Genomic DNA, 26,418 nt, shown 5'->3' on the forward strand with positions numbered 1-26,418 from the left:
AGTCTTGGTGGAGATGGTGGTGATGGTGGTGGTGGTGGTGGTGGTGAAGGAAATTGATGAAGGGAAGAGGAGGCAAAGGAGGAAATATGAGAGCACAGCACAGCAGGCAACAGGAAGGCTATTGGCTTAAAACGAGGCGATCTGTTAGAGTGACAATATGGTCCAGAAACTCCGATGGCTTACGAAACAAGTTAAAACTCTTCCTATACGTATATGCACCCAAAACCCTAAAATTAACTCCGGCCTTTAGAAAGTATAACTAGACGCACCTTCACTGACAGTCATTCTTGAACTGACTACATTGCAGGGAGTTTCTTACAATGACGGGTGACGAGCTAAAAAATAAAAGTCCTGCCAGTGTATATGCTGCATGTCCTTGGGCGAATAGTAAAGTTATCGGGTAGGATTGGAGCTAAAAAACTGACATGATTGACGTCACTGAACTTGTTTGGTAACCTGGAGACCGATATCAGGAGGAAAATAAGAGTGAAGCGGAAGAAAAGGAGGAAGACGACGACAAGGAGGAGGAGGAGAAGCATGAGGAGGAAGAGGAGGAGAAAGAGAATCAGAAAAAGGAGGAGAAGGAGATGGAGAAGGAGGAGGAGGAGAAAGAGAATCAGAAAAAGGAGAAGGAGATGGAGAAGGAGGAGGAGGAGAAAGAGAATCAGAAAAAAGGAGGATGAGAAATATGAGGAGGAAGAGGAGGAGAAAGAGAATCAGAAAAAAAGGAGGAGGAGAAATATGAGGAGGAAGAGGAGGAGAAAGAGAATCAGAAAAAAAGGAGGAGGAGAAGCATGAGGAGGAAGAGGAGGAGAAAGAAAATCAGAAAAAAAGGAGGAGAAGGAGATGGAGAAGGTGGAGAAGAAAAGAATACAAAGAGGAAGAGACGTAAAGGTGTAAAAGAAACAGAATCACTGAAACTGTGGAAACTAATTAAGCAGGTGAAAGAGACTCTGCTGCCTCTTTACTGGGTGGCTGCTCCAGTGATCCGTGTCTGCCAACTGATCCGGGTGTAAGATGAGACACAAAATCACTAAAGCGAATGCTCCTCCCCGCCGGCTCTCAACACACCACACTCCCTCCTCGGGCCAACAATGAACACTGATTTCTTGTGAGAGAGAAATATAAAACTATTCACGAGACGGAAAGGAGGAAAATTTTCTTCGGCGTTCGTTAGTGGGAGAAGGAAGGGGAGGAGGAAGAGGAGGAGGAGGTGGAGGAGGAAGAACAGGAAGAGCAAGACAAAAATAACTTGTAAATGAAAATATATCAAACGTTTGGCAAATTAAAAGGCATGGGAAATAATGATAATGACAACAACAACAACAATAATAATAATAATAATAATAATAATAATAATAATAATAATAATAATAATAATAATGATAATAATGACAAAGATCACAAAGCAAAACATAAAAAAATAAATAAAAAAAAACAGGGAAGAAAACAAGACATGAAAAATAAAATAAAAAACAAAACTAAGGAAACAAAAAAACAAGAAAAGGAAAACAAATTTACTTTATACACATACAATTAATTCACCAGTGGTACTTCATCCCCTTAATTATGGGCCAACGTACTGTAATAATGAGAGGACTTAGGAGGGATTCCAACACTAGGCACACTTGGCCCCTCCCTCCCTCCCTCCCTCATCCATTTTATCGTATTCATATTTTATTATAACTCGCATTCCTTTTGATTCTCCTCCTTGTTATTCTTTTAATTCCTATTGTTCTTGTTTATTGTAATTCTTCTTTCTGTCTATTCTCGTGTTTATTTTTCAGGAGTAGCCAGACACTCACCTCCCTCGCCCTCTCGCCTTATCCTCTTCCTCCCTCCCTCCTTCCCTGCCTTCCTCCCTCCCTCCTTCCCTGCCTTCCTCCCTCCCTCCTTCCCTGCCTTCCTCCCTCCCTCCTTCCCTGCCTTCCTCCCTCCCTACTTCTCCCTCACTCCCTCGCAGAAGTAGCCGGCCACTCACCATTTGTTTGGGAGGAAGAAGAAAGTGTCAACCGGTGAGACCAACAAATGTTACTCCAAATGCTCTCCAGGAAAAGAAATTGCAAACTGCGTGGCCTTCTTTGTCCCTATCCTGCTGACAGCCGACCTCCTTTCTCTCTATCTATCTCTCGATCTTACTCTTTCTATCTCTCTCACACATATACAAAGTCTCGCGCTTGCGTTCTCGCCCGTCAAAACAACAAAATATACACAGGGAAAATAATGAAGCGAAAACCAACCGTCAAAATATACACGCATAAAAATATTCCTCTGTTGTTATTTTTCGAGGGTCTGTTTCCTTTGTCATTATGAGTGGCTTTGTATATATTTCCTTTTATTAGTATTTTCTCTCGTACTGTACATGGTTTGGTGATGTTTTTTTCTGTCACTGGACCTGCAGAAAAAGAAAAAAAAGTTTCGTGCCGTCCGTATCGACCTGTGTGTGTGTGTGTGTGTGTGTGTGTGTGTGTGTGTGGTGGGGGGGTGGGGGGTGGGGGTAGGGGGGGGGTGGCGTGTGTGTGGGTTGCATCACGAAAGCGTTGTTGTAACATTAAAGGAATTTTTATCGTCATGAGTGTTACAAAAAGGTCGATAGATATAAATATTTCGATGAACTTAATTTGAGAGAGTGGTGATAAATTATAATATTCAGGCACATACGCGGAACTAATTAATGAGCATATTTTAGAATGAAGTTCCATGTAAATCTGTCTGGCTGTTCGTCTGGTTACTTCTCTGCTCTTTAGCGTCTGTCCTTAGCCTGTATTCGTGATTAATAAGGATATATTATTGCTGTTTTGGGTTTGCTAACACTGATAACACATGCAGTACTTTGATCCATGTTTCGTTGACATAAAAACATAAGAACGTAAGGAGTCTGCAAGAAGCCGGTAGGCCTATATAAATGAGCAAGCTCCTGTGATCCTCTCTGGTTATTCTTTTGCTTTCTCGTCTCTTTACTTTTGGCTTTTAAAGGTGTCTTTTGACTATTTTATTTCCGTCTTAAGCCAGTCAAGCGATTCGTGGTAACACACATTCAACACTGCTCCATGTTTTGCTGCTGTTATTCTCCTACTTTCTAGCCTCTTTACTTCTGGCATTTTAAAGTGTCTTTTGCCTATTTTATTTCCGTCTCAAGCCAACCACGCGATCCGTGATGACAGACCGCTTTACCCTGACCTGCAAACACACGTAAGGCCACTCATGAACGCTGTCCTCTAGCGGCGCGTTTTCCAGTTCCGCGGCACAGTTCATCCGTATTTCCAGATTGGCTCTTCAGTTTTATATTTTTTAATACCTCCATAAAACGGAAATATAAAAGCAACGCAGGGCGGACGGACGTTTTGCCGAGCGAGCGTTCAATTCGTACAGTTATTGAGGCGGACGATGGAAAGGACACACGGGGGTACGGTGTTGGTGTGCTGGTGACCGCCCCGCGCCGACACACCTTGCCGAGCGTGCCCTTGCCGTGCAGCCAGACGACCCATCACTCACTGTCCGAGCCACTGATTATATTGGGGTCTGGCGGCAGTCGGCATTAGCTCATGAAAGAATTAGGGAAATGCCTTCTCTTTCCTCAATATTTCAGCTCTGACAACCGCGCACCGCATAAACTCATGAAAGAAAATGGGAATATGGTTCCTTTCCTCCATATTTAATGTCCGCCAACAACTGCGTTCGTGTATATTCGATGTAAAATACTGAATAATGATGATACACGGTTATTGGTTACAAAATACAGAGCGCGTAAAATTAGTTCCTTAGAAAAAATGATGACATTATCCGTAATTGGTGATTATATTAATGTACATAGTAAAACAATATCCATCCAGCGTGCTCTGCGATATATTTTTCTCCGGCAATTTAATCTCTAATCAACTTTGTCCTTCCACGAATTTCATCACGACATCGAAATTAAAAAAAAAAATGTGAGCGGGATTACTTCACGTGCGTCTGTCCATAAATTCGAAATCCCCGGAGTTTGTGGCGATGTTTAATGATCGGCGTTCCTTCCATTAGCCTTGTTGCGCCCTAATGAGTGTACAGGGTCGAGGTTTTTGGCCTTGATAAGCTGTGTCTTTCTTATTGGCAATTATCTTTGACTTTCATAACCACAGATCTGTTTCACTTTATTATTTCGAGAACGAGTGGGAGGGAGAGCAAAAGCGAGAGCGAGAGAGAGAGAGAGAGAGAGAGAGAGAGAGAGAGAGAGAGAGAGAGAGAGAGAGAGAGAGAGAGAGAGAGAGAGAGAGAGAGAGAGAGAGAGAGAGAGAGAGAGAGAGAGAGAGGAGAGAGAGATAGAGAGAGAGAGAGAGAGAGAGAGAGAGAGAGAGAGAGAGGAGGAGGAGGAGAGAGAGAGAGAGAGAGAGAGAGAGAGAGAGAGAGAGAGAGAGAGAGAGAGAGAGAGAGAGAGAGAGAGAGAGAGAGAGAGAGAGAGAGAGAGAGAGAGAGAGAGAGAGAGAGAGAGAGAGAGAGAGAGAGAGAGAGAGAGAGAGAGAGAGAGAGAGAGAGAGAGAGAGAGAGAGAGAGAGAGAGAGAGAGAGAGAGAGAGAGAGAGAAGGAGAGAGAGGAGGGAGGGAGGAGGAGGAGGAGGAGAGAGGAAAAGAAGAGGAGGAAAGAGAGGGAGAAAGAGAGAGGAAGAGGAAGAACCATATTCCTTTCCCGCGGAGCATTTGTGGTTCCGAGCCCGAGTGAGGGACGGGACATTTACACACCTGTTGTTTTGGTCCTTGAATGTTCTCCTGGCCCATCCCAAACACCTTTCCCGAACGACTATTACCCCCTTCCCCTCCAGACAAAGACCCACATGACCGCCTTAATGCAGTCCGAATAAAAGTGCACGTAACTACCCAACTGCCTACCTAAGGAGACCTGCCTGCCTGAAAACGTCTCCGAATTGAATGTTTTGGAACAGGTTGGAAAATGGATGCCCGTCTTCCCCTTCCCCCCGACAAAAAAAATATACAAGCTTACCTTTCGAGTATTTAAGTAGACATGTTTCTGATACGACTTCACCGTTTGATGTGATAATGTGTTTTTTGGGCAATTTCAATTTTTGTTTTAGCGTAAAGACGTTTTCCAATGGACTGCTATTCTTAAACTTTCTAAATTTTTTGAAATTATTTTTAAGTGTAGAGGAAGCAGTTGAAATCCAAGAGCAATGAAAAAAAGCCCTCTAAGCATTGCTCCTATAAAAATAATCTTCTATTTTTTTTAATCGTATCTTAACACATCACATACTCAGACTGGTTGTTTTCATATCGTAAACATTCCTAACTTTCATCTCCATTTATATTTTTCCATCAGAATGACTATAATAAGTTCTGTTATAGCATAGATTATCATTCGTAAACATCCTTAAGCTTTTACAATGTTCCTATTTCATCCATCGTATACACAACATCACGTAATACTCCGATTAGTTACCATATCCTAAACTCTCTTAACTTTTACCGCTAATTCATTTTTTTATCAGCATGACTATTATAAGTTCCTAAATGATACTCAGGGTTATTTTTTCTCACTTGCGCTGCACGGTCTAACGCCTCACCACCGCGGAAACCTTTCGTGGTCCATCTAATTCTTTGTCCCAATCAGATGCTCCTCCACTTGATAGCGAGGGCAGGCAGACTTAGCGCATAATTTTCTTTCCTTTCATCAGTCTCGCTCGCGGCTCACCTCGGATCCCCGCCGCTCCCAGGTAATCAGATCCCGCCGACCCCTCCCTCTCTTTTTTTTCTGCTTCATCTTTCTGCGCTTCCTCCTCCCCCTCCTCTCCACCGCCGCCGCTTTCTCTCTCTCCTCCCACTCATTCTCCTTCTTATCCTGGTACGTGCTTCTCCTCCTCTTACTTCTCCTTTATCTTTATTTCGTCTCCTCTCCCTCTTCTTCCTCTTTTTCCTTCTCTTCCTCCTCTTACTTCTCCATATTCATCTTTAATTCTCCACTTCCTTTTCTCCTCCTTCTTCTCGTTCTCCTCTTCGAGCCTGTTCTTGTTCTAGTTCTTGTTCTTCGAGTTCTTGTCCTTCTTCTTCTTCTTCTTCTGCCTTCTCCTCCTACTTCTCCTCTACCTCTGCCTCCTCCTCATTTTCTTCTTCTTCTTCTTCTTCTTCTTCTTCTTCTTCTTCTTCTTCTTCCTCCTCCTCCACCCCTTCGCCTAAGTCCTCGTGGCACGGCCTAATCCCTTCCTCTCGCCCTCTCGCCGCTGGCCTCATTAACCTGTAGCTCAAAGTTAATGAGTGGACTTGTGGCTTCCCGGTGAGAAGGTAAACTCGTGCTGAATTCACTCCCAAAGAAGAAGAAAAAGTTGGGGCTACGTGGAATACATCAACATGCCCCTGGACTCCGCCACCACAAAAGGGTTAATATTTGGGGGCTGTTATTTACCGGCCAGACGATTCCTTCACGTTTTAATTCCGGTAAATAGCATTCTTTTTTACGTCGATACAATTAATGCACCAATTGCTCTGTTTCTGCACCCGAGGGAGAGAGAGGCAAAGAGAGAGACAGAGAGCGAGAGGGAATAAAAACACATTCCAATTCGGCTTTATCAGTACTTATTTTTAGACTAACCGTTACCCTGAATGAAAAATAGTTTTAATTTCACCTGTATCGCGTCGGCAGGTGGAGGGGAGACACCTGGCCGACACCTGCCGCCACCCTGCCACTATCACAACGCAATGAAATGCAAAACAAAGGAAAGTAAAAATGAAAATTGGGGAACTTGCAACACGGGGAAGTCAAAACTCGTGTGTGTTCGTGCGGGCCGCCAGCAACCGCGGCGGCCAGGCACGCAAACAAAAAAGGGAAAGTCAGGTCCCGAGTCCCTTCCTTGAGTGGTGGGGCAGACAGTTTCAAGCTCCTTCAGACCAGCGGCAGCAGCAGCAGCACCAGGAACGGCAGCAGGACAAGAGGTAACAGGAGCAGGAAAAGAAGGTAGAACTAAAGGAAGGCTAAGCAGGATGGGTAGATTGTTAGATAGGTAGGCTGGTGAGTAGATTGTTAGGTTAGGTTAGGTTAGGTTAGATTGAAATGAAGATGGCTTGGTTGGTAGTTAGGTAGTTAGTTAGGCAGGTAGGTAGGTAGATAGGTGGGTAAGTAGTTTGATAGACAGGTACGTAGGTAAGTCAGTAGGTAGCTCATTAGGAAGACAGGTAAAAAGGCAGGCAGGTGAGTAGAGAGACAGTACATATAGAGACAATTCGGTCAACAGAGGTGGCTAAGTAGTCAGGCAGAAACATAAGTGGCAGGTAGGCAGGTGGATCAAAGGGTCAGGCTGGGGTGGGTGCTGTGCCTTCCACCCTCCTCCTGGCCTGCAGAGCCCCACCTAAGAGGGCGGCCGCTAGCACGGAGCCGATACTTATAACTTGGGCGTATAGTTCCCGGACTCACGCGCCCCTCGCCCAAGCTTCTCCCCGGCCCAACGCGGCAACTTGAGCGAACTTCGTCTCCCGGGAAGTTCAGTTTGGCAGGTGGGGTTAGGCTGTTAATGCAAGGTGAAGGCCTCGGCGGTGGTGGTGGTGGTGGTGGCTGTTGTGATGGAGGTGGTGGTGGTGGCTGTTGTGATGGAGGTGGTGGTGGTTGGTATTGATGGTTATTGTGCTTCTCCTTCACAAAGCAACACACACACACACACACACACACACACACACACACACACACACACACACACACACACACACACACACACACACACACACACACACTCTTACAAATTAGTCTTAAGGATGATTTGAATGTTTCCTGTCAACTCTGATTTCGTGGGGTGAAAAATTAGCTACGTTGGAATAAAGAGAGAGAGAGAGAGAGAGAGAGAGAGAGAGAGAGCGTAATTGATGAAGGAAGATAGGGGGAAATGAATGAGAGAGAGGGAGGAGAGAGGCTGATTGAGGCGAAGCTAGAGAGGAAGGAGGGCAGGAAGGATGGATGGGGTGAGATAAGAGAGAGAGAGAGAGAGCGACAGAGGGAGAGAGAGGAAGAGAGAGAATCCAAACAGCCAGTGAAAATGCAACAATTAGAACCAAAATAATGATAGAGAGATGAATTTAAATACCGTAAACTTAGGTCAATCACACACACACACACACACACACACACACACACACACACACACACACACACACACACACACACACACACTCCCATCTTCCTCCCCCCCCTCACACAACCTCCCATCTTCCTCCCCCCCCTCACACAACCTTCCATTTTCCTGCCCCCCCTCACACAACCTCCCATCCTCTCCCCCTCCCACACAGACACAGATTGGCCCCTACCGTTCCCAGCGCCAGCAAGTCAGCCAGTTAGTTTTCAGCCAGTCAGCCAATCAAGCCAGTCAGCCATCCATCCAGTCAGCCACACATCCACCACCGCCACCACCGCCAGGAGTGTTTTGTATTCAAGCCGCGTTGCTGTGCCTGTCTCTTCCTTCAATTTGATTTCCTTCGCGTCCTCATCCTTCTTCTTCTTCATTTTCTTTTTCTGTGTTTTCTTCTTCTACCCGTCCTCCGCACACTCTGCCTGCTTCTTTTTTGTTATGGTTCTTGTTCTTCTTTTTTCTTATTATTATTCTTGGTCTTGTTTTTCTTTTTCTTCTTCTTCTTTTGTTATTGTTTCTTTCTTCAACTTATATAAGTTTTTTATTTGTTTTCGTTTTCTTTTTCATCTTTTTCTATATCATCATTTTTATCATATTTTTCTGCTTCATTATTATTATTATTATTATTATTATTATTATTATTATTATTATTATTATTATTATTATTATTATTATTATTGTTATTGTTACTATTATTATTATCAGTGTTGTTGTTTTCACCGTGGTTTTCGTCGTGTTTTCCTTCTCCTCCTCCTCTTTCTCCTCCTTGTCATTCTGCTGACATATCATTTATATTTTCTCTTTTCCTCCTCTTCTTCTTTTCTTCTTTCTTGTCTATTTCTTTCTTTTCTTCTTTCTAGTCTATTTTTTTTCTTTTCTTGTTCCTTGCCTCATTCCTTCTCCTCCAATCTGTTCTCCTTTTCATCACATCATTGTTTATTTTTATTTCCGTTGATTGATTCCGTCTTTCGTGCAAAACATTTTCATTCCTCTACGCACCTTTTCAATCTCAACAGTTACAAACTTTTCGTGTATTTTCTTTTCATGGAAGTTCCGACTCTCTTCCTTCTGGCTACTGTCTTTTTTTTCTTCGCTGACAGTCCTCCTCCACTGCCTTCATCCCTGTATTCTTTTTCCTCACCTTTTCAACTATATGTCCAAGAATTCAAGGCTCAAGTTTTCAGTTCCTATTTCCTTTTTCTTTCGTGTGGGTCCGTTGGAGAGCGCAATGGCTTAGTCCCCCATAAAAATAGGTACAAGTAAGGGAACGTACGGTATAGGCCACACGGTGTATCTGCAGGCGCCACTGATACCAAGTCGAGGAGATGAAAAAATAACATGGTACTTTTTGAACGGTAAAGCTCTTTTTGTTGGGATTTCCGTCACTGAACCATTAAAAACCAGTCGACCGTCACTTCTACTCTCGTGTTCTCTCCTCTAAGGTACTTCCTTCCTCGTTCTCGTCCTTCTCCTGGTCTCCGTTCCTGAAGCTGACGCGTCCTCAACAAGCCTGGGCCTCTTTTTCCCATCGCCCAGCCTCCACGCTCCTCTTTTTCCCTCCCTCTCCAGTGGTCTTTCTTTCTTCCCCACGTCACTCTTCCCCCTGAATGTTCTGTATCTCTTTGTCTCTGTCCGGCTGGTCATTCTGTCTCTCGGTTCTTCGCGTCCTTCCTTCCTTCCTTCCCTCTCCCTCCAGTCAAAAAAGTAAACGGCAGGACAGGATTGCAACCAGAAAATTTTGCCCGTGTTGTGTCTTGAAAACGCGGCTGTTCCAGGAAGGGTGTGCAACCTGAGGGGTGAGCCAGGGGGGTGGTCGGAGGCAAGATGGGGTGAGGGCAAGGAATGGCTGGGTGATGGGAAGGTGGGTGAAGGGAAGGAGGGAATGGCAGATGGGAGGAAGGGAAAAAAGTATAAGAGAAATGACGGCATGTGATGTGCAGATAAAAGAAGGGAATGAAGTTAGGTTGTTACGATGTTAAGGGAAAGAAAAAGAAAGAAAAGGTGATACGGGTTTGGAAGGATAAAAGGTTGTTAGATGAGAGGAAGGAAGAAGAGTATAGGAGGAATGACGAGCTGTGAAGGTAAAATAAGGGGCAGAAGTTAGGAAGATAAAAGAAAAGGTTATTGCTAGGATGTTATTGTGTTACGGGAAAGAAGAGGATAAGATAGAAAAATTCTGTCTGGTGAGAGAAGAAATAGCAGACTGTGGTGTGAGGAGGAAAGCAAAGACTGAAGGAAGGGTGGTATGTGCTACAGGAAAATGGGGATAGAAAGGTAAAATGGGATCTGGGTGAGGGAAATGTGATATAAGGGAATGTGGATGTGGGAATGATGAGAGGCTGCCGGCGTGCTATGGGAAGAAGGGGATGAATTATAGTGGCGGGGATATGGGGAGGGGGATGACGAGGACTGGCGGCATAATGGGAGTGCAGATGTGTGGATGACGGGCTTTGGGATGAAAAGGGAACGGGATTAAAGAGAATGGAATACGTGGTTCATGAAAACCCAAACGATACGAGTCCGCGCGGCTGATAGACAGAAAGGTTAATCTCTATACACACCGACCCACCCACCCACACACAAACACACAACGCACGGTAGCAGAGAGAAAGACAGGACGGCCGGTATTCTCTTATATAATGATAGCACCGAGAAACAAAGGGATAGCTGACCGGCCGGCTGCTACAATTCAGGCAATTTTTACGATTTTCTGACTGCTGTTACTGGAGAATGGAGTTTTCTGGGAACACTATCAAGATTTACGCGGCTTCTGATACATACATGCATAGTCTAGGCAGGTAAATCTGTGCCTCTTCCGAAGACAAAATGGGGATGAAGGTGGAAGAGGGTTTTGGAGGAATATTAGCTGTCGAGATGGAGCGAAAGAATCCAAGAAGAAATAAATGGTAGGAATCCACATAGTAAAAACAGAATAACCAAAAGACAGTACGTAACAATTATGGACAGCAGACAACTCGATTCCCTTTCCTAATGCAATAATGACAATCTACATTCAAGCAAAAAACTCTTCGGACTTCGCTCGATTAATTTAACTTGTGGGCAAAACTACTTCTCTAATCTACATACGAGAACCCCCATCACACTGCGGTTACGACATTCGGTAGTACAAGATGAGGAATCAACTTCGTCTAATTATGAGGATTTTAAACTATGTGAACGGCAATTGCTTCATGCTATCACAAATCCCCAACCACCCAAAGGAAAAGTTGTGATATGCAGGCCCAGCAATTCTAGATAGCATGTTGTTGAGAAAAGAGAGGAAGGGAGAGAAATGAGAGAGAAAGGAGAGGGGAAAAGTGAGTACGTACAAGAATAGGAGGGTGTGGGGAGGAAGGGATGGGAAGGAGAGGGGAAAGTGAGAAAGAAGGGGAGTGTGTGGGGAGGAAGGGAGAGGAAGGGGAAGGAAGAGGAGGGGAAAGTGAGTAGGAATAAGGGGAGGATGTGGGTTGCAGAGTTACGAGATATGCAGGAGAAAGGGAGGAAAAAGGGAGGAAAGGAAGCGGGACGGGTGACAGAGTGGACCAAGACGTGAGAGACTGGAGGTGAGAGATTGTGTACATGTATGTATGTATGTGTGTATATATGTGTATGTATCTGTGTATGTGTGTCTGCCTGTCTTCCTAAGCAATATCATATCCTTTCATTCCGTTTGGTCGTCAAAAAACCTAAAAACTTCTACCAATATTGAAAAATTTACATACAACACAGGTCACAAGCACGTTTCTTTTTTCCCATTAGGGCGTCCAGGAACCTTAAAAACCTCTACCAATAACGGAAACTTTACATAACACACAGGTCGCATGTAAATTTCTGTTCATTCGTGCATCAAGGAACCTTCACAAACCTTCACCACTACCGAAAGCTTTACGTAACACTCAGGTCGCAAGAACACTTATTTTTTCATTATAGTTTCCCCTTCACAGTCTCACGTCCCGCGCTTCCTCCTTGGGCCTAATCCTTGCCGAGATTCGCCCAACAAAGGCCTCATGCCGTAAGGAACACGATGCCGTGATTGGCTTACCTAGGAGCACAAAGGACCGCCGATAGCAACAGACCATTATTCTTCGGCAGCGTTGTCAAAATGAAATTCCCGAACAACAAGAGCGGATCGAATACTTTCTGAAGGCGATCAAAAGTTATGGGGGGAAGAATCTGAGAGTGTGTGCGTGGGGAATGTCACCTTCATATACGGAGCTGCTTTGTCCTTCTTAGCTAAACATGCAGGCACGTCCGTATTCATGTTTACTGAGGAAGATCAAATATTAAAGCAAAGGGGTGTAAATCTAGGGTTTCATCCTCTTCAACAATAGGATTTACATCTTTCTACACGCGTATATTTATTCCTACTTCACGAGGGTGTTCAAATAGTGCAGGGCAATGTCATCTTCGCTTAAGGGACAGTATTGATCGTATCATCATCTCTCCCTTCCTAAGAACCATCACTTATCATCGACTCAGAGACCATCGGCATCCTCTAAACGGCTACTCTCCCTCATTATATTCCAGACTTTACTTCCAATTACTTTTTTCTTTGCCTAGTTGCGCCGTAATATTAATAGGGGAAAATTAATATGTTGAATGTGGTCATTAACCCGTAAAAGTGGTTCATAAAAAGACTGTGGGGAGCGAGGAGCGGCATACTGATACTGTGGGAACTGATCGCATGGGAAGGAAGAGGTTTTAATATGGGTGTTTACCTTTCCACGGCACACGAGTTTTTGTATTGTATCAGCAGTTTTTTTTTCGTCATAGCCATATTTACGCCCGTCACTAAAAAAATCACGCTTCACAAAAAATATATTCCTCCTTCATGAGTTACAAAGCCTTTAATATGGCCGTCTACCTTTCTACAACACACGCGTTTTTTTAATAGTATCAGCAGAGTATTTTCCCCCATAGACATATCAACACACATACCAATAAAACAGTCACGTATCACAACCATATTCTCCTCTTTCACGACGTAACTGAACCTTTAATATGGCCGTCTACCTTTCTACAGCACACGCGTTTCTTTTATAGTATCAGCAGAGTATTTTCCCCCATAAACGAATCAACACACATACCAATAAAACAGTCACGTCTCACAACCATATTCTCCTTCATCACGTAACTCAACCTCTCCTCACCCACTCAGAGCTTTTGGTATGGGCATTTACTTTTCTACGGCACATGCGTTTCTGTATTGCGTCAACAGAGTATTTTCCCCCATAATCGTACCACCACCCATGTCAATAAAACAATCACGCCTCACAACCATATTCTCCTTCATCACGTAACTCAGCCTCTCCTCACCCGCTCAAGATTATAACCCCACTCCTCTTTCTTCTCCCCTTCAGGTACACTGGTGGCGGTGACGGCCGTGCGGGGCTCCACGGCTCGCCTGCCCTGCCACATCAGGTCCCCGAACCCCGAAGAGCCTGTGCTGCTGGTGCTGTGGTACAAGAACGCCTCCGTCACGCCAGTCTACAGGTAATGCGTATGTGTGTGTGTTGATGATGATGAGGAGGAGGAAGAGGAGGAGAAGGCGCAGGAGGATGATGAGTCAGTTTTCCTTCAGCGATGTAAAGATATTCAAGACTTTTTTTCAGAGTCACCCAGAAATGAAGTCCAGCGTTGCCCGTACTACCAGGGAGAAGAAAATGTGCCCCAGGGAATGAAGTGCCTAATTAAAGCCGTATAATAAGTAGAAAACGAAGGAGGCTGAGGAAGAAGAGGAATAACTTTTGTGTCAGTGATGTAGGGCAGAGTTATTCCAGACCTATTTTCAGTCACCCAGAAACGGAATCCAGGGTCGCCAGCAGTACCAGAGAAAGAAAATGTGCCCCAGGGAATGAAGTGCCTAATTACAACCGGATAATGAAGTAGAAAACGAAACGGCAACTCTATTATATCAAGAACGTGCGCCTAGTCACACCAACTTTACTAATGGCCTCCGGAAATTTAATTACGGAGAGACGATGTCAAAGGGAAGCCTAAGAGAAGAGGAAAGGAAGTTATAAGAGATTATGAGTAGAAGCACTTGAAGGGAATGGACGGCCGAGGGAAGAGATGAATGAACTGTGTAAGTGGGATAGTGAGGAAAACTGAGTGGGATGGGACAAGGAAAGGAGGTTAAAAGAAGAGTGAGCGTTAGAAGAGAGCGTTGAGTAGAAGCACTTGAAAGGAATGGACGGCTGAAGGAATAGCTGAATGAACTGTGTGAGTGGGACGGTAAAGGAAAACTGAGAGACTAGGAAAGGAGGGTAGAAAGAGAGTGTGTGTGTGTGTTAGAAGGGAGGCTGAGTAGAAGCACTTGAAATGAATGGACGGCCGAGGGAGGAGACGAATGAACTGTTAAAGTGGGACGGTAAGGGAAACTGAATGAGAAGAGGAAAGAAGGGTAGGAGAGTGAGTGTTAGAAGAGAGGTGAGGTTTGATTAGAAGCACTTTAATAGAATGGACGGCTGAGGGAAGAGATAAGTGAATTGTGTGAGTAGTATGGTGAGGAAAATTGAGTGAGAGAAGGAAAGGAGGGTAGAAGAATGAAGTGTGTGAGAAGAACAACGTGAAGGAAATGGATGACTGAGGGAGAAGAGAAATGGAGTGAATGAGTGAGAAGGAAAAGAAAAGCTGAGAGATAAATGAATTCGGTCACAAGAAGAACTCAGAGACACGGTAGAACAAACTATGCGATGATTTAGCTATTTTCAGAGAACAGGTAAAGGTTGGAACATATTTTAATTCTCTGCATATACACATGACGCATCCAATGAAGCGAACAGGCGTATTTCCAAAGTAATCAACACATGACGTTCCCTAATCTGCCCTAAACCGAGTAACTGATTGACTGACTGTTTAATGAATATGACTAAAACATAGTAATCAAGAGTGTGGTTTTATTTGCAAAGTGCTGATACAAACGCTGCCCGAATCACAACTGACTGACTGATCCATTCCCCGGCAGTTCAGAGGCCTTTAACTGAGCTGACCGGGTTACTGAATTAATTAAATGATTCAAAATCTAACGTAGGCTGAAACGATTGCCCTGCAGCGACCCCGGGCTATAGTGTGTCCAGCAAAGCCTTTTCTGGGTAATCTACGGGCGGTCTAACAAAATAACAGAGATTGAGAGTAATTCCCGGTAAACAACTCGCAAATAAGCTAAACAAAAATAATATTATGTCATAGATGATGGTAATTCAATTCGAGGCGGGATATTGGGGAACGAGTTTCAGCGCCGGCAATTTCGCGAACAATTTTCGAGCATTGCTTTTAAACACATAGACACACACACAGACACACACACACACAAAGACCTCCCCCCCCACCCCCCCGCTCTCTGCAACAGGATATCATGTTCCCAGCAGGTTTTCGAATTCTGTGATGATTTTCCTTTTTTTGTGATTATCGTGAGCATTTTCAGATTTTTTAGATGAGCACGTGTATTTATTTTATATTTTCCTTTCCCCGACCTTCCTTGTTGCACTGCGTTGTGGCCTCGCGATCCCTCAACTCTTTCTGGATCAGGGATAAAAGACAGGATTCGCAAAGCCTGTGCGGTGGTGTCCAACTCGCTCGCTTCGCTTCTCCACTCCCTCCACTCCCTTCTTCCACACCTCTCTCCCTCCCTTCCCATCCTCGCCACACACCCGGAGAGTCGCCACAAGAAAAGAAAAATGCAGAAAGAAAACAGATTCAGTCTACTTCGGAAATTCTTTAAAGCTTTGATGTTTTGGCAAGTTATATATTTTTTCTTGATGGGGGAAGAGGGAGGCGAGAGGGGGGGGGAGGGAAAGGAACTCGGAGGGAGGCAAGCAACGTGAGAGTATTGTGGAGATTACGTTGTCCCCTGATGGACCGCGACATTAATAAGACTTGTCCTGCGATTTTTCACGTCAGGCGGAGATCAAAGCTAACATGTCTGCACGTCGTAAATCCCAGTGTTCGGTCTCCGTCCTTGACATCCACTGCTCACCTCGACAGATAAGAAATATTTTAGTAAACGAACTCATGCTGTCAACGCCACTTAACAATCAGCATCAGGGCTTACTTTATCCTCAGCACCATCCCACTAAAGACACGAGGCAAGGCGAGGCGCTGCTCTGCTCCTTTCCCTTTTACCGCAAAACTTAATAACCTTTTGGAGTCGCAACTTTCCATATTGTTGTCACTGGGGGAATCCAGCCATTTTCTGTACCCAGTGTTTTCACTTCAACAATATTTACGCAGAAACCCTCGCCTGGGAAAAAGTCCGCCCATAAAACTAATGCAGTAGAAGTTAGAGCCGTCCCTCACATATCAATCCTGGCGGTAGATGTTACAGTGGCATTTTATTCAGCAGCAGTTTTATGTATCAAATGGTATTATCTCTTCATCCGGTGTCCAACATACGTAGTAACCCTCACTAATGGAGAAATAATCCGGATAACTAATGCAGCAATAGTTAAGAATAATCACAGTGAAAGCAGAATTATGAAGAAATATTACACGCCCATCTCTCGACCCAACAGCGCGGCGGCCTCCTTGACAGGGCAGCCACCTCGGGCCGCGAACGCTCCTTGGCTTGAAAGTGTCTCCTTAACACGGAAAAGCCTCCTAAACTTGATAATAGTTGCTTAACATGCCGAACAGTGGCGGTGGAGGCGGACAACCCCCTCCCTGGCCCTCCCCTTCTTCGCCGCCTATCTCTCTCCTCGATCTTGCAACTCGCTCCATCCCCGCCCCAGTGCAACGCCCCAACACTCCCTCATCAGCTTACCAATCACTTTACTCATCAGCTCCCCCAGCCTTCCCCTTCCCCAGAAACTGCTCCTCCTCGCTTATCTCTCTCCACGATCTCCCAGCGCCCTCCCTCCGTCCCCTTCACTAATACGCCCATCACTACGCCCCCCACATCACCCATCAAGACCCCAACGTTCCCCCCCACATCCCTTCCTCTGAAACTGCCCGCGTATCCATTTCCCTGACCTCAAAACGCCCTTCACCACTCACACTGATTCTCCCCTTCACTCCCCGACTATTTCAACCATCACTTCACCCTTCATTGCTCCCTTCTCACTATTTCCTCCTCCTAAAATTGCTTCTCTTCTATCTCTTATATATATCCTCCATCCCATCCACTAATACGTCCCAAATCCAACACATTTCTATCACTTCACCATTTATTTTTTCTATTTCACCGTCTCTGTCCCCTTTCAACTATTTCCTTCTTTTAAAATTGCTCCTCTTTACCTATATCTTACATCGATTTTGCTATCTCCTCAATTCTAACCACTAACACTTCCAATATCACCTCACTACTTCCTTCCAATTCCTATTCCTCATTGATACTTCCTTTTCCCTTATCGACATATCCTACTCTGGTTCTAGTATGCCTGAAGAGCTCCGTGCCTTTTTCACCCCTTCCTCTATAGCTATTTCGCAACGTACGCCCTAGACCAGCCCATCCACAACTTCCCTTACCCTCCCCGTCATATCCCATCGTGTTCCTACTATTCCTGAAGAGCCCGACTCCTTCACCCCCTCCACTATAGCTATTTCGCAACGTACGCCCTAGACCAACCCATCCACAACTTCTTTTACCTCTCCCTGACATATCCCATCGTGCTCCTACTATTCCTGAAGAGCCCCACGCCTCCTTCACCCCCTCCACTATAGCTATTTCGCAACATACGCCGCTGACGAGCCCATCCACAGTTTCCCTTCACTTCCCGCCAGCCAGCCAGTATACCCAGAACCCTCGCCTCCACATCTACAACGACTCTTCCACCCAAACCACTATTGCTATTTCCAAACCATCCCCTCAGTCACCCGAACCGGCTCTTCCCTCCTTTCCCCTCCTCCCACACCGTCACCTATGCTGCCGCCCCCTTTCACTCCCCCGACTCAGAAAGCCTCCTCCTTCCCCCCTCCTCGCCCCAACACACTCCGCAACACACTCCAACACTCGCGCCTGATTGAATTTGTTTTTCAGAAGGCAGTCATAGAGGAGCCTTCATGCACATACACGCACACACACACACACACACACACACACACACACACACACACACACACACACACACACACACACACACACATACACACACAGTTGCATTTCTCACACACGAAAAAATCTGTATATGAATTCACGTCACGAATTTACGTTATCATTATCTTTAAACGCACTTCTTTTGTTCTAAGTTTCTGTCTGTCTGCCTCACTCTCACTCTCTCTCTCTCTCTCTCTCTCTCTCTCTCTCTCTCTCTCTCTCTCTCTCTCTCTCTCTCTCTCTCCGCGCCGCCCTCAAGACAAAATGGGCTGACTGGATTTGCTGTCCTCCCATATTTACGAGGCTACACTCTGCCTCACGCTCGCTACGATAAGCCACGGAGACCCCCCCTTTAAAGCCCTTTTTTCATGCCGCCCCCCTCTTCCGCGCCCCCCCTCTCCACCCCCTACACCTCGTCTCCCCGCCCCCCTCACCCAGCCTTCCGCCTCCCGTCCCACTCTCTCTTCCGCCTCCCTCTCCTGGTCTTTTTTTAGGCTCCCCCTCATCACCTCCTTTTACTTTATCCTTACGATCCTGGTCTTTTATCTTTTCTGCCGCTCTACTTCCTCTTCCTCCCTCCCTTTTTGTGCGTTTCTTCCTTCTTCCTCCCCATCCTCCCTTTTTTGTTTGTTTCTTCCCTTTATACTTCCTTTTCCTCCCTTTTTTTGTTTGTTTTTCCTTTTACTTCCTCTTCCTCCTTGTTTTTTTTCTTGTCGACAGCCTCCATACCTCCCTTACTTCCTGCTTCCTTTTTTTATTTTTATGTTTTTGGTTTTCATTTTCTGCCTTTTCTCCTCCCCTTACCCAGCCTTCCTACTCCCTTCCTCCTATTTCTATTCTTCTTCTTCCATTCCTCCTCCTCTCTATTATTCTATTCCTCCCCTCTCTTCTTCACTTTCCCTTGCATTTGTCCTCCCCTTTTTCCTCTTTTCAACTTTATTTTTCCAATCCTTCCCGTCTCCTTCCCTTTTATCTCCTTCTATTCCTTCCATCTTTTCTCTCCCTCTGGTTTACCATCCCCCTCTCTCTCTGTTTCTCTTTCTCCCCTCCTCTTTTATTCTAACCCTTCCTCAGTTCTCCTCCTTTGTCCTCCCCCTCTCCTCCTTCCATCTTTTTTATCCTCACCCTCCTTCGTCTCCTCCCCCTACTCCTTTTTTTCTTGTCCCGGTCCTTCAGTTCCTCCTCTCCTTCATTCTTTTATCTTACCATTCCGTTCTATCTTCAATTCCCCTCTACTGTCCTCTCCCTCTCCTTCATCCATCTGTTTCATCGCCATTCTCCTTCGTCCTCTATCCTCCATTTCTTTCTTTTTTCATCCCAGTCCTCCAATCCCTCCTCTCCTTCACGCATTTCTCTTTCCAATCCGTCCTTCCCCTCTTTATTTCATCATCAGCCTCCCTCTTTCTACTTCCATCATCCCATCCCACTTCGTTTCCCATGATTCGTTTTTTCCTTCTTTTTTTTTTTGGTCTGTGTTCGTTGATAACCCCGTTTGTTCTGGCTTGTTTTTTTCCTGTTTTTTTTTTATGTAAGGCTCGTGTTTGTTTATCTTCGTCTGAGTTTTTTTTTATCCCATATCGTCATCGTCTTTGTTGTTGTCATCGTCGTCCTCCTTTCTCCTCCTCCTCCTCCTCCTCCTATTCGTCTCCCTGCTAACACAAAGTTCGTTCAAAGATGAGAGCATCAAAACTTTGCGATTTCAATTACTCGTCTTTTTTTTCCTCTTCGCTTGTCTGTCAAAAAATAAAATGAAAGAAAAATCGAAAAAAAAATGAGAAGGAAACAACAACAACAACAACAAAAAATAGAATATTGCCGTGAATAATGAAAAGCTAGGAAGGGAAGAGGATAAGTAATGTGCCTATGTCCTTGTTACTGATTTAATTAAGATAGTGTACGCCTTTTTATATGAACATGGACACAAGAAAAAAATGACGAGATATAGGGGTTAGTGTTATAAAAGTGTGTGTGTGTGTGTGTGTGTGTGTGTGTGTGTGTGTGTGTGTGTGTGTGTGTGTGATGGGTTTTCTCGCGATGCTACCCAAGTATTACAAGATGAATATTAGAAAACTCCACCAGTCACGGTGAGTAAACTTTCCTGGGGTTTGATTAGAGGCATTCAGCGTGGCATGGGTAGTCGAGGGCGGTAATGACCAGAGAGGCACAGCGCTTTACGGCTTTCCCGGCGGCGCGACGGAAAATTGGCGCGAGTTTTAGGATGCAAACAATTTTCTTGCTTATTTTCCTGATTCTCCCTCTTTCGGTGCGTCTGTTACGCCACCACCTGGGCCAATCAGCGTCCCTTTAAAGCTGCATGCATCAAAGATGGGCATCCGAACCTTTTACAGAGATGAGAACCTTAGCGGAGTGCAAAAATACGTCTCGGGTCTAAAGCGGCTTAATAAAAATAAATAGAATATTGATCAAAGCGGATATTTCGTGAGTCATTATCTGATTACGTGACTCCTTATCTTCCCATCTCGTTCTTCTCGCCGACAGGAAACGAGGGTGAGATAATCATTATTTGGAAAAGATTAGCCCGCGAGACTTTCTTCCTCTCTTTTTCGAAGGGAACCGAAGAGGGAAATATTCTCCTCCTTGCCTCTTCTCCTTTCCTTCCTTCCTCCTGCGACACCGAAAATTGGAGAGAACTCTTTTTTCTTTTCTTCTTCTGCTTCCCCTTATTCTTCTATGTCTTCTACTTTTACTTCTTTTTCTTCTTTTTCTTTTTCTTGTTCTTCTTCTTCGTCTTTTTTTTTTTACTCAAGAAGCAAATAAAAAAAGAAAAAAGAAAAACAAATGAGAAAAGAGGAAACACAAGCCATAATACTGGAAGGGAAACTGAGAAAGGGAAGTTAGAACAAAAGGAAGATAATATAAAAGAAGAAGTCAAAGAGGATAAAAGAAGACAGAAACACAGGAAGGGGAAAAGTCGAAGAAAACGTAGTAGCAGTAACAATAAAACAACAATAAAAATAACAAAAACAAAAACATCCTCACCACCACCACTACCACCACCATCACCACAACAAAGAAAAAAAAAAACTACTACAGACAAAAAACAACCACAACCACAACAACAAGGGACAAAGGGCGGCTCTTGCAGATAGTTCTAATCTCCTCAAAAAATCTCCTGAGTGAAGGGATTCCGAGACCACATCAGAAACCGAGACGCCCCACAACGTCGAGGCAAGGATTCCACGACCCTTAGATTTTCATTTGAGGAGGAAAGACAACAGGACCGGCAAAGGAGGCAGGGAGACGGAGCAACAAAATAACCAATACTTCGAAGGTAGTCACGGAAAGGGATTGGTGAAGAGAACAATTGTGAGGAAGTAAATGAGGGTTTGAAGAGGAACTTATGAATATGAAAACCAGACCAAACGGTACTTCGAAGGTAAACATGGAAAGGGATTAGTAAAGAGAACAATATTGAGGAGGTAATTGAGGGTTTGAGGGGAACTTACGAACATAAACAATGCTTCGATGAAAGATGAAAAAAAAACTTACTCTCAAAAGGCAAATAGGAAAATGGATAACTAAAGGGAACAAGACTTCAGAGGTAGATAAAGAAACTGATACAAATTTGATACGTGTAATAAGCATGCCTACGACTTGAGCTTATTAAAAAGGAGAGTATCAGGACACCTCTACACCCGAAAGTTTTGTTTTCTTCTGTTGTCTGTGCTTTTTTGTTGCTGTTTTTGTGTTTTTTGCCCTTGAGCTGCCTCCCTTACTTAAAAAAAAATACTACGAAATATCAAAGAGTAAAGCTGGGGTGTACTTTCACGGCTTCACTAATAGAGCGCTACATCAGACAGACAGACACACAAACACACGCACATATGATTCCCGCTGAAGAGGAACAATCAGAATAAAAGCCTTCAAACCCTACCAGATGGGGTCAGTCAGGCCTTAGAAGTGCGATGGGGCGGAAGGGGAAAGTAGACGGTAATATTATGATTGGTTTTTGTATTGCTATTAGTGAGGTTACAGCTGTTCTTCTCTTTCATCTTCCTCGCCTACTTTTACTTCTTCTTTTTCGTTTTCGTTTTATTTTTTTATTTATTTTTTCTTCTTCTGTTGGTTTCAGTATTGTTATTGGTGTAATTACTCTTCTTCTTCTTCTTCTTCTTCTTCTTGTACTTGTTCTTCTATGTCATCTTCTCTTCTTCTTTTTCTTCTTCTTCTTCTTGTACATGTTCTTCTATGTCATCTTCTCTTCTTCTTTTTCTTCTTCTTCTTCTTGTACTTGTTCTTCTATGTCATCATCTTTTACTTCTTTTAATTCTTCTCCCTCTTCATCTTCTTCTTCTTTTTCTTCTTCTCATCATTACTATTATCACTACAGTATTACTATTACTGCTGAGATTGCTCAATATTCATCAGCACCAACAACCTGCATCGCGTCTGAATGAGCTCCACAAACGAACGCCCGTCATGAGTACGTTTAAGCGGCTTTGATACTGAGTCTACAGATCACAGCAGCCTTGCAACACCAAGAGCCCTGGACACGTAAACACGGTATACACGAACACGCGGCCAAGAGGACATCACACATAAGAGGGTTTTTACACCTTTTCACAACTACACGAACATTCAAACTTCATGACTCTTTGCAAGTAAAACTGAAGCAATTTGACTTTTTTTTTAATGGGAAACGCAAATGATGAAAAACATGTTCCGTTCCTTTGATGCATTCATTTTTAGAGACCCAGTATGAGGTGTTTTCACTACGTATACATACACACACACACACACACACACACACACACACACACACACACAGACAGGCGTAATATTCCCTGTTAATAAATCAAAGCACATCAACAATTAATCACTCCACGTCACGAGTCGCCCTTCGCCGGGTGTCACCTTCCCTGCGCGAGGCTCAGGTGGATCGAGGGGACGCACCTGATTTCGCTCCCAAACGCTTTTATTGTATTGCCTCTGACACGGGATTCTTTTCGTCAAGGTAAACACACACGAAGGGGAGAAGGGGATGGCCAGAGTCTAGTCCTATGTATTTTGCTCTCGTTATATTTACCCTAATAGAAATATATGAACGTAAATGAATGACTCGTTTGAAGATTCCAGATTTTCCGGTTGTAATAAGTAATAAGTTGTAATAGGTAGTTTCTATTTAATGTTTGCTAAGATCGCGTCTTCGAATTGTGATTTTGTTTCTTATTTTCTATCCACTTTTCTGAGTCTCCCGCTGTCTATCCGTTTCTCCCCCTCTCTCTCCTCCACCGTCCCTCCTCCTGGTCATGGAAGTTCCGCGTGGCCGAGTTGTGCCAAAGAGAAATCATCCTCTCCATCTAATCTCTTTATCGCTGCCATAAGTATGAAGTGACAAGCACCCATGGAAGTCAAGGAGGGAAATAGTGAGCTAATTTGTTCTTAAGACCCAATGATTACAGTTTATTCCAATGTTTTATGAAAAGATAAAGTTCCGGTGGCAAGCAATCGTGGTTCGGTCTATAGACACCGCTGAACTTAAATGGTGAGAGATGGTGCTTACTCTCGGGTTGTGAAGCTGGCAAGAAGGGAAAGAAAGCAGGAAGGAAGGACGAAAAGAAGGAAGGAAGGAAGGCAGGAAGGAAGTAAGAAAGGAAATAAGGCAGGGAGAGAGGAAGTAAGAAAGCCAGCAAGGAAAAAAGGATGGAAAGAATGAATGAATTAATGAATGAATAATGGAAGGAAGAAAGATAAAAAGGAAGGAAGGAAAGAAGGAATAAAAACATGCAAGAAAAAAGACAGGGAGGAGAGAGGAGATGGAAGAAAGGGGTAACTAAAAGACAGAAAAAGAAGAGGGATGAAATGAATGAATGAGAGAAGAAACGAAAAGAGTATGAAAGAAAAGATGAAATTAAGGCATGGCGGATGGAAGGATGGAAGGAACAATGCGAAAAGAAGACATTTTAATATCTACTAATGTTAGCTTCAGTACGCCTCACGATATTTAATGATTCCTCTGCTGCATAATAAAACAAGACAAAATAATCAACTGTAATTAAGAAAAAAAACTAAACCCCAGCTGAAGGCCAATATTTAGAATTTTAGCAATGCAATCACATGACGAAACGTTCTAGCAGCGCAAATTACAGCTCGTGACATATTGAAATGGAGTTTTTCCCTAACATTTGATTGCTAGTCATTTCTCAAACGCGTGATTCATTGCCGTCCTGACCTTGACGTCTGTGGCTGTGCGTCGAGGCCTCTGTAGCCCTGCGCGCCCATTACCTATGACAATCTGACGGACTGGTGAATACTGATCTCCTAAAAGGTTCGGATGAGCAGCTCTGCGCAGTCAAATGTATTCCTAGGATGCGAAAAAAATGCATTACTCTATTGGAAGTTTTTTTTAATTTTTATTAAGATGGTGGTAGTATGCCATGTTAACAGTTCTGTGCTATGCGAGATGTCTGTAAATGCCGTGATCATGCAAAGAAAGCATTAAAAGATGAAGGAATGAAATTGTCCGATGTGCCGACCTTACAGTGATGGAGTTTGCCTGATTCCTGGTAAGCTTGGTAATGTCATGCCCGCCACTCATGTACTATTTTTTATGCCGTACAGTTTGGGAATAAGGTTTCGGTTTTGCGTCTTTGATAATTTAGATAAGAAAAAAAAACATGAAAAGAGAAAACACTGCAATCCAGAAGTTTAAAGTGTAACATTGCTTTTCCGCGTCTCTCGCTTTTGTTGCGAGTATTCATGATTTTTTTTTATTGCTTCCATCAGCGCAGCGATGAAAAAAAAAAAACGGCATTTCATTTTCCCCGCTTTAGCTTTGATAATCGACGATCATATATGCAAATAAATTTTTCAACTCTTTGAAGCTAAGCTGAGATACGTATATTTTCCAGCCCCGGTAAAGTTTAAAGCTTCATAAGTTCTTTTTCGTATACATTAGCTTGACAAATAATGGGACAAAAAAATACTTATGTAACTTTTCGAGGCTGAATGAGGGAGAATGGTGACTTTTGGCTCCCCCTCGGCCTTGGCATCACCGTGGCTTGTGTCGCGTTGGTGGCGGGGGCGGCGGCGGTGGCGTGATGGTCTGGCGGTTAATGGCGGTGAAAAGCTTAATGATGAGAAGAAAAAAACGAGGCCACACGTCATAAAGAAACACCGCCCATCGAGGGAGAACTGACCCTGATGGGCGATGTGTGGGGCGTTCAGGGGTTCTTAATGTCACTCTCGGAGGATTTAGCCAATCTCACCTCGTTTATTCTAACTCGAGCCACTTACCGCTATTTATCTTAACAAACTTTGGCCGGAGAAGGTACAAATTACCGGACATAAATCAGGTAAGTTAAGTTCCCTCTCCTTGTGCCTTACAGCTACGACTCCCGCGGACTGGAGGGGCGGGCGGACGGAGGGGGTCGTCCGCAGCAGTGGGGGGACGAGGCGGCGTGGGGCTCGGAGCAGCGGGCGTGGTTCGACACTTCGCACTCCCCCGCCCAGCTGCTGGTGAGGGACGTGCGGGGCCGGGACGAAGGCAGCTACAGGTGTAAGGTGCACTTCAAGGCGTCCCCCTCCTGGTCCCAGCGCATCACCCTCAGCGTCAAGGGTAAGCGGCGTGGCGGGATCAATGGAGGGCGGGCGAGGCAGCACAAAGGCCAGGCACAAAGCCTCTCGGGGCGGAGATCACTGTGATAATATGCAAAATAGTCAATAAAGAGATTCTGAATAGTTTTTTGTGTGTTATTCCGCGCAAATTATTGGTGTAAACGAGATTATATCACTTAATTGTACTCCCACATAGAAATATAATTGCAGTTCGTGAGGTCATAGCAAATTCTGACACTACTCATTTCCTTCCCTTCCCCTCGATTCCCAGACCCGCCGGGATATCCGAGGATCCAGGACGAGTCTGGACAGCGCCTGGAGGGACCCATCGGCCCCTACGAGGACGGGACCACCGTTAGGATGATGTGCCTCAGCTCGGGAGGTGAGTAGCGACTTAACATGACATCCTTCAACGCCTTAGGATACTAGGATGCATATATAATGGGTTGACGGATCGGTAATATAGACGGGTAAATGGACAGTGAAAGGGGACATGATGGTTATGGGTCGAAAGAAAGGCAAACAGAGAGGTAGTGAATATTTAGATAGTAAACACAAAAAAAATCACAACCACGCTTCTTTACACCCTAATCCCGCTCTTCTGGTTTCTGTAAAATGGGCCAACGGTCGGTTCCCCTTTCCCACGCAGGCTAACGTGTTTTTAGTGTTGACCGGGATTGTAGTCTCAAGAGGCAACGCTGTCCGCCGCATT

At 44.4% G+C, this 26,418-nt stretch overlaps 1 protein-coding gene across 1 annotated transcript in view; it reads left to right on the top strand.

Annotated features, from left to right (window-relative positions):
* Positions 1-26,418, top strand: part of LOC126997508 (uncharacterized) — a 219,800-nt gene that overhangs the window by 105,048 nt on the left and 88,334 nt on the right. Inside the window, exons 3-5 of the mRNA XM_050858631.1 lie at positions 13,456-13,588; positions 25,478-25,707; positions 25,978-26,088. Coding sequence (XP_050714588.1) covers positions 13,456-13,588; positions 25,478-25,707; positions 25,978-26,088 — 474 coding nt within the window. The remainder of the gene's footprint in view (positions 1-13,455; positions 13,589-25,477; positions 25,708-25,977; positions 26,089-26,418) is intronic.

The sequence above is a fragment of the Eriocheir sinensis genome, chromosome 12 (genome assembly GCF_024679095.1).
Source record: "Eriocheir sinensis breed Jianghai 21 chromosome 12, ASM2467909v1, whole genome shotgun sequence".
NCBI lineage: Eukaryota > Metazoa > Arthropoda > Malacostraca > Decapoda > Varunidae > Eriocheir > Eriocheir sinensis.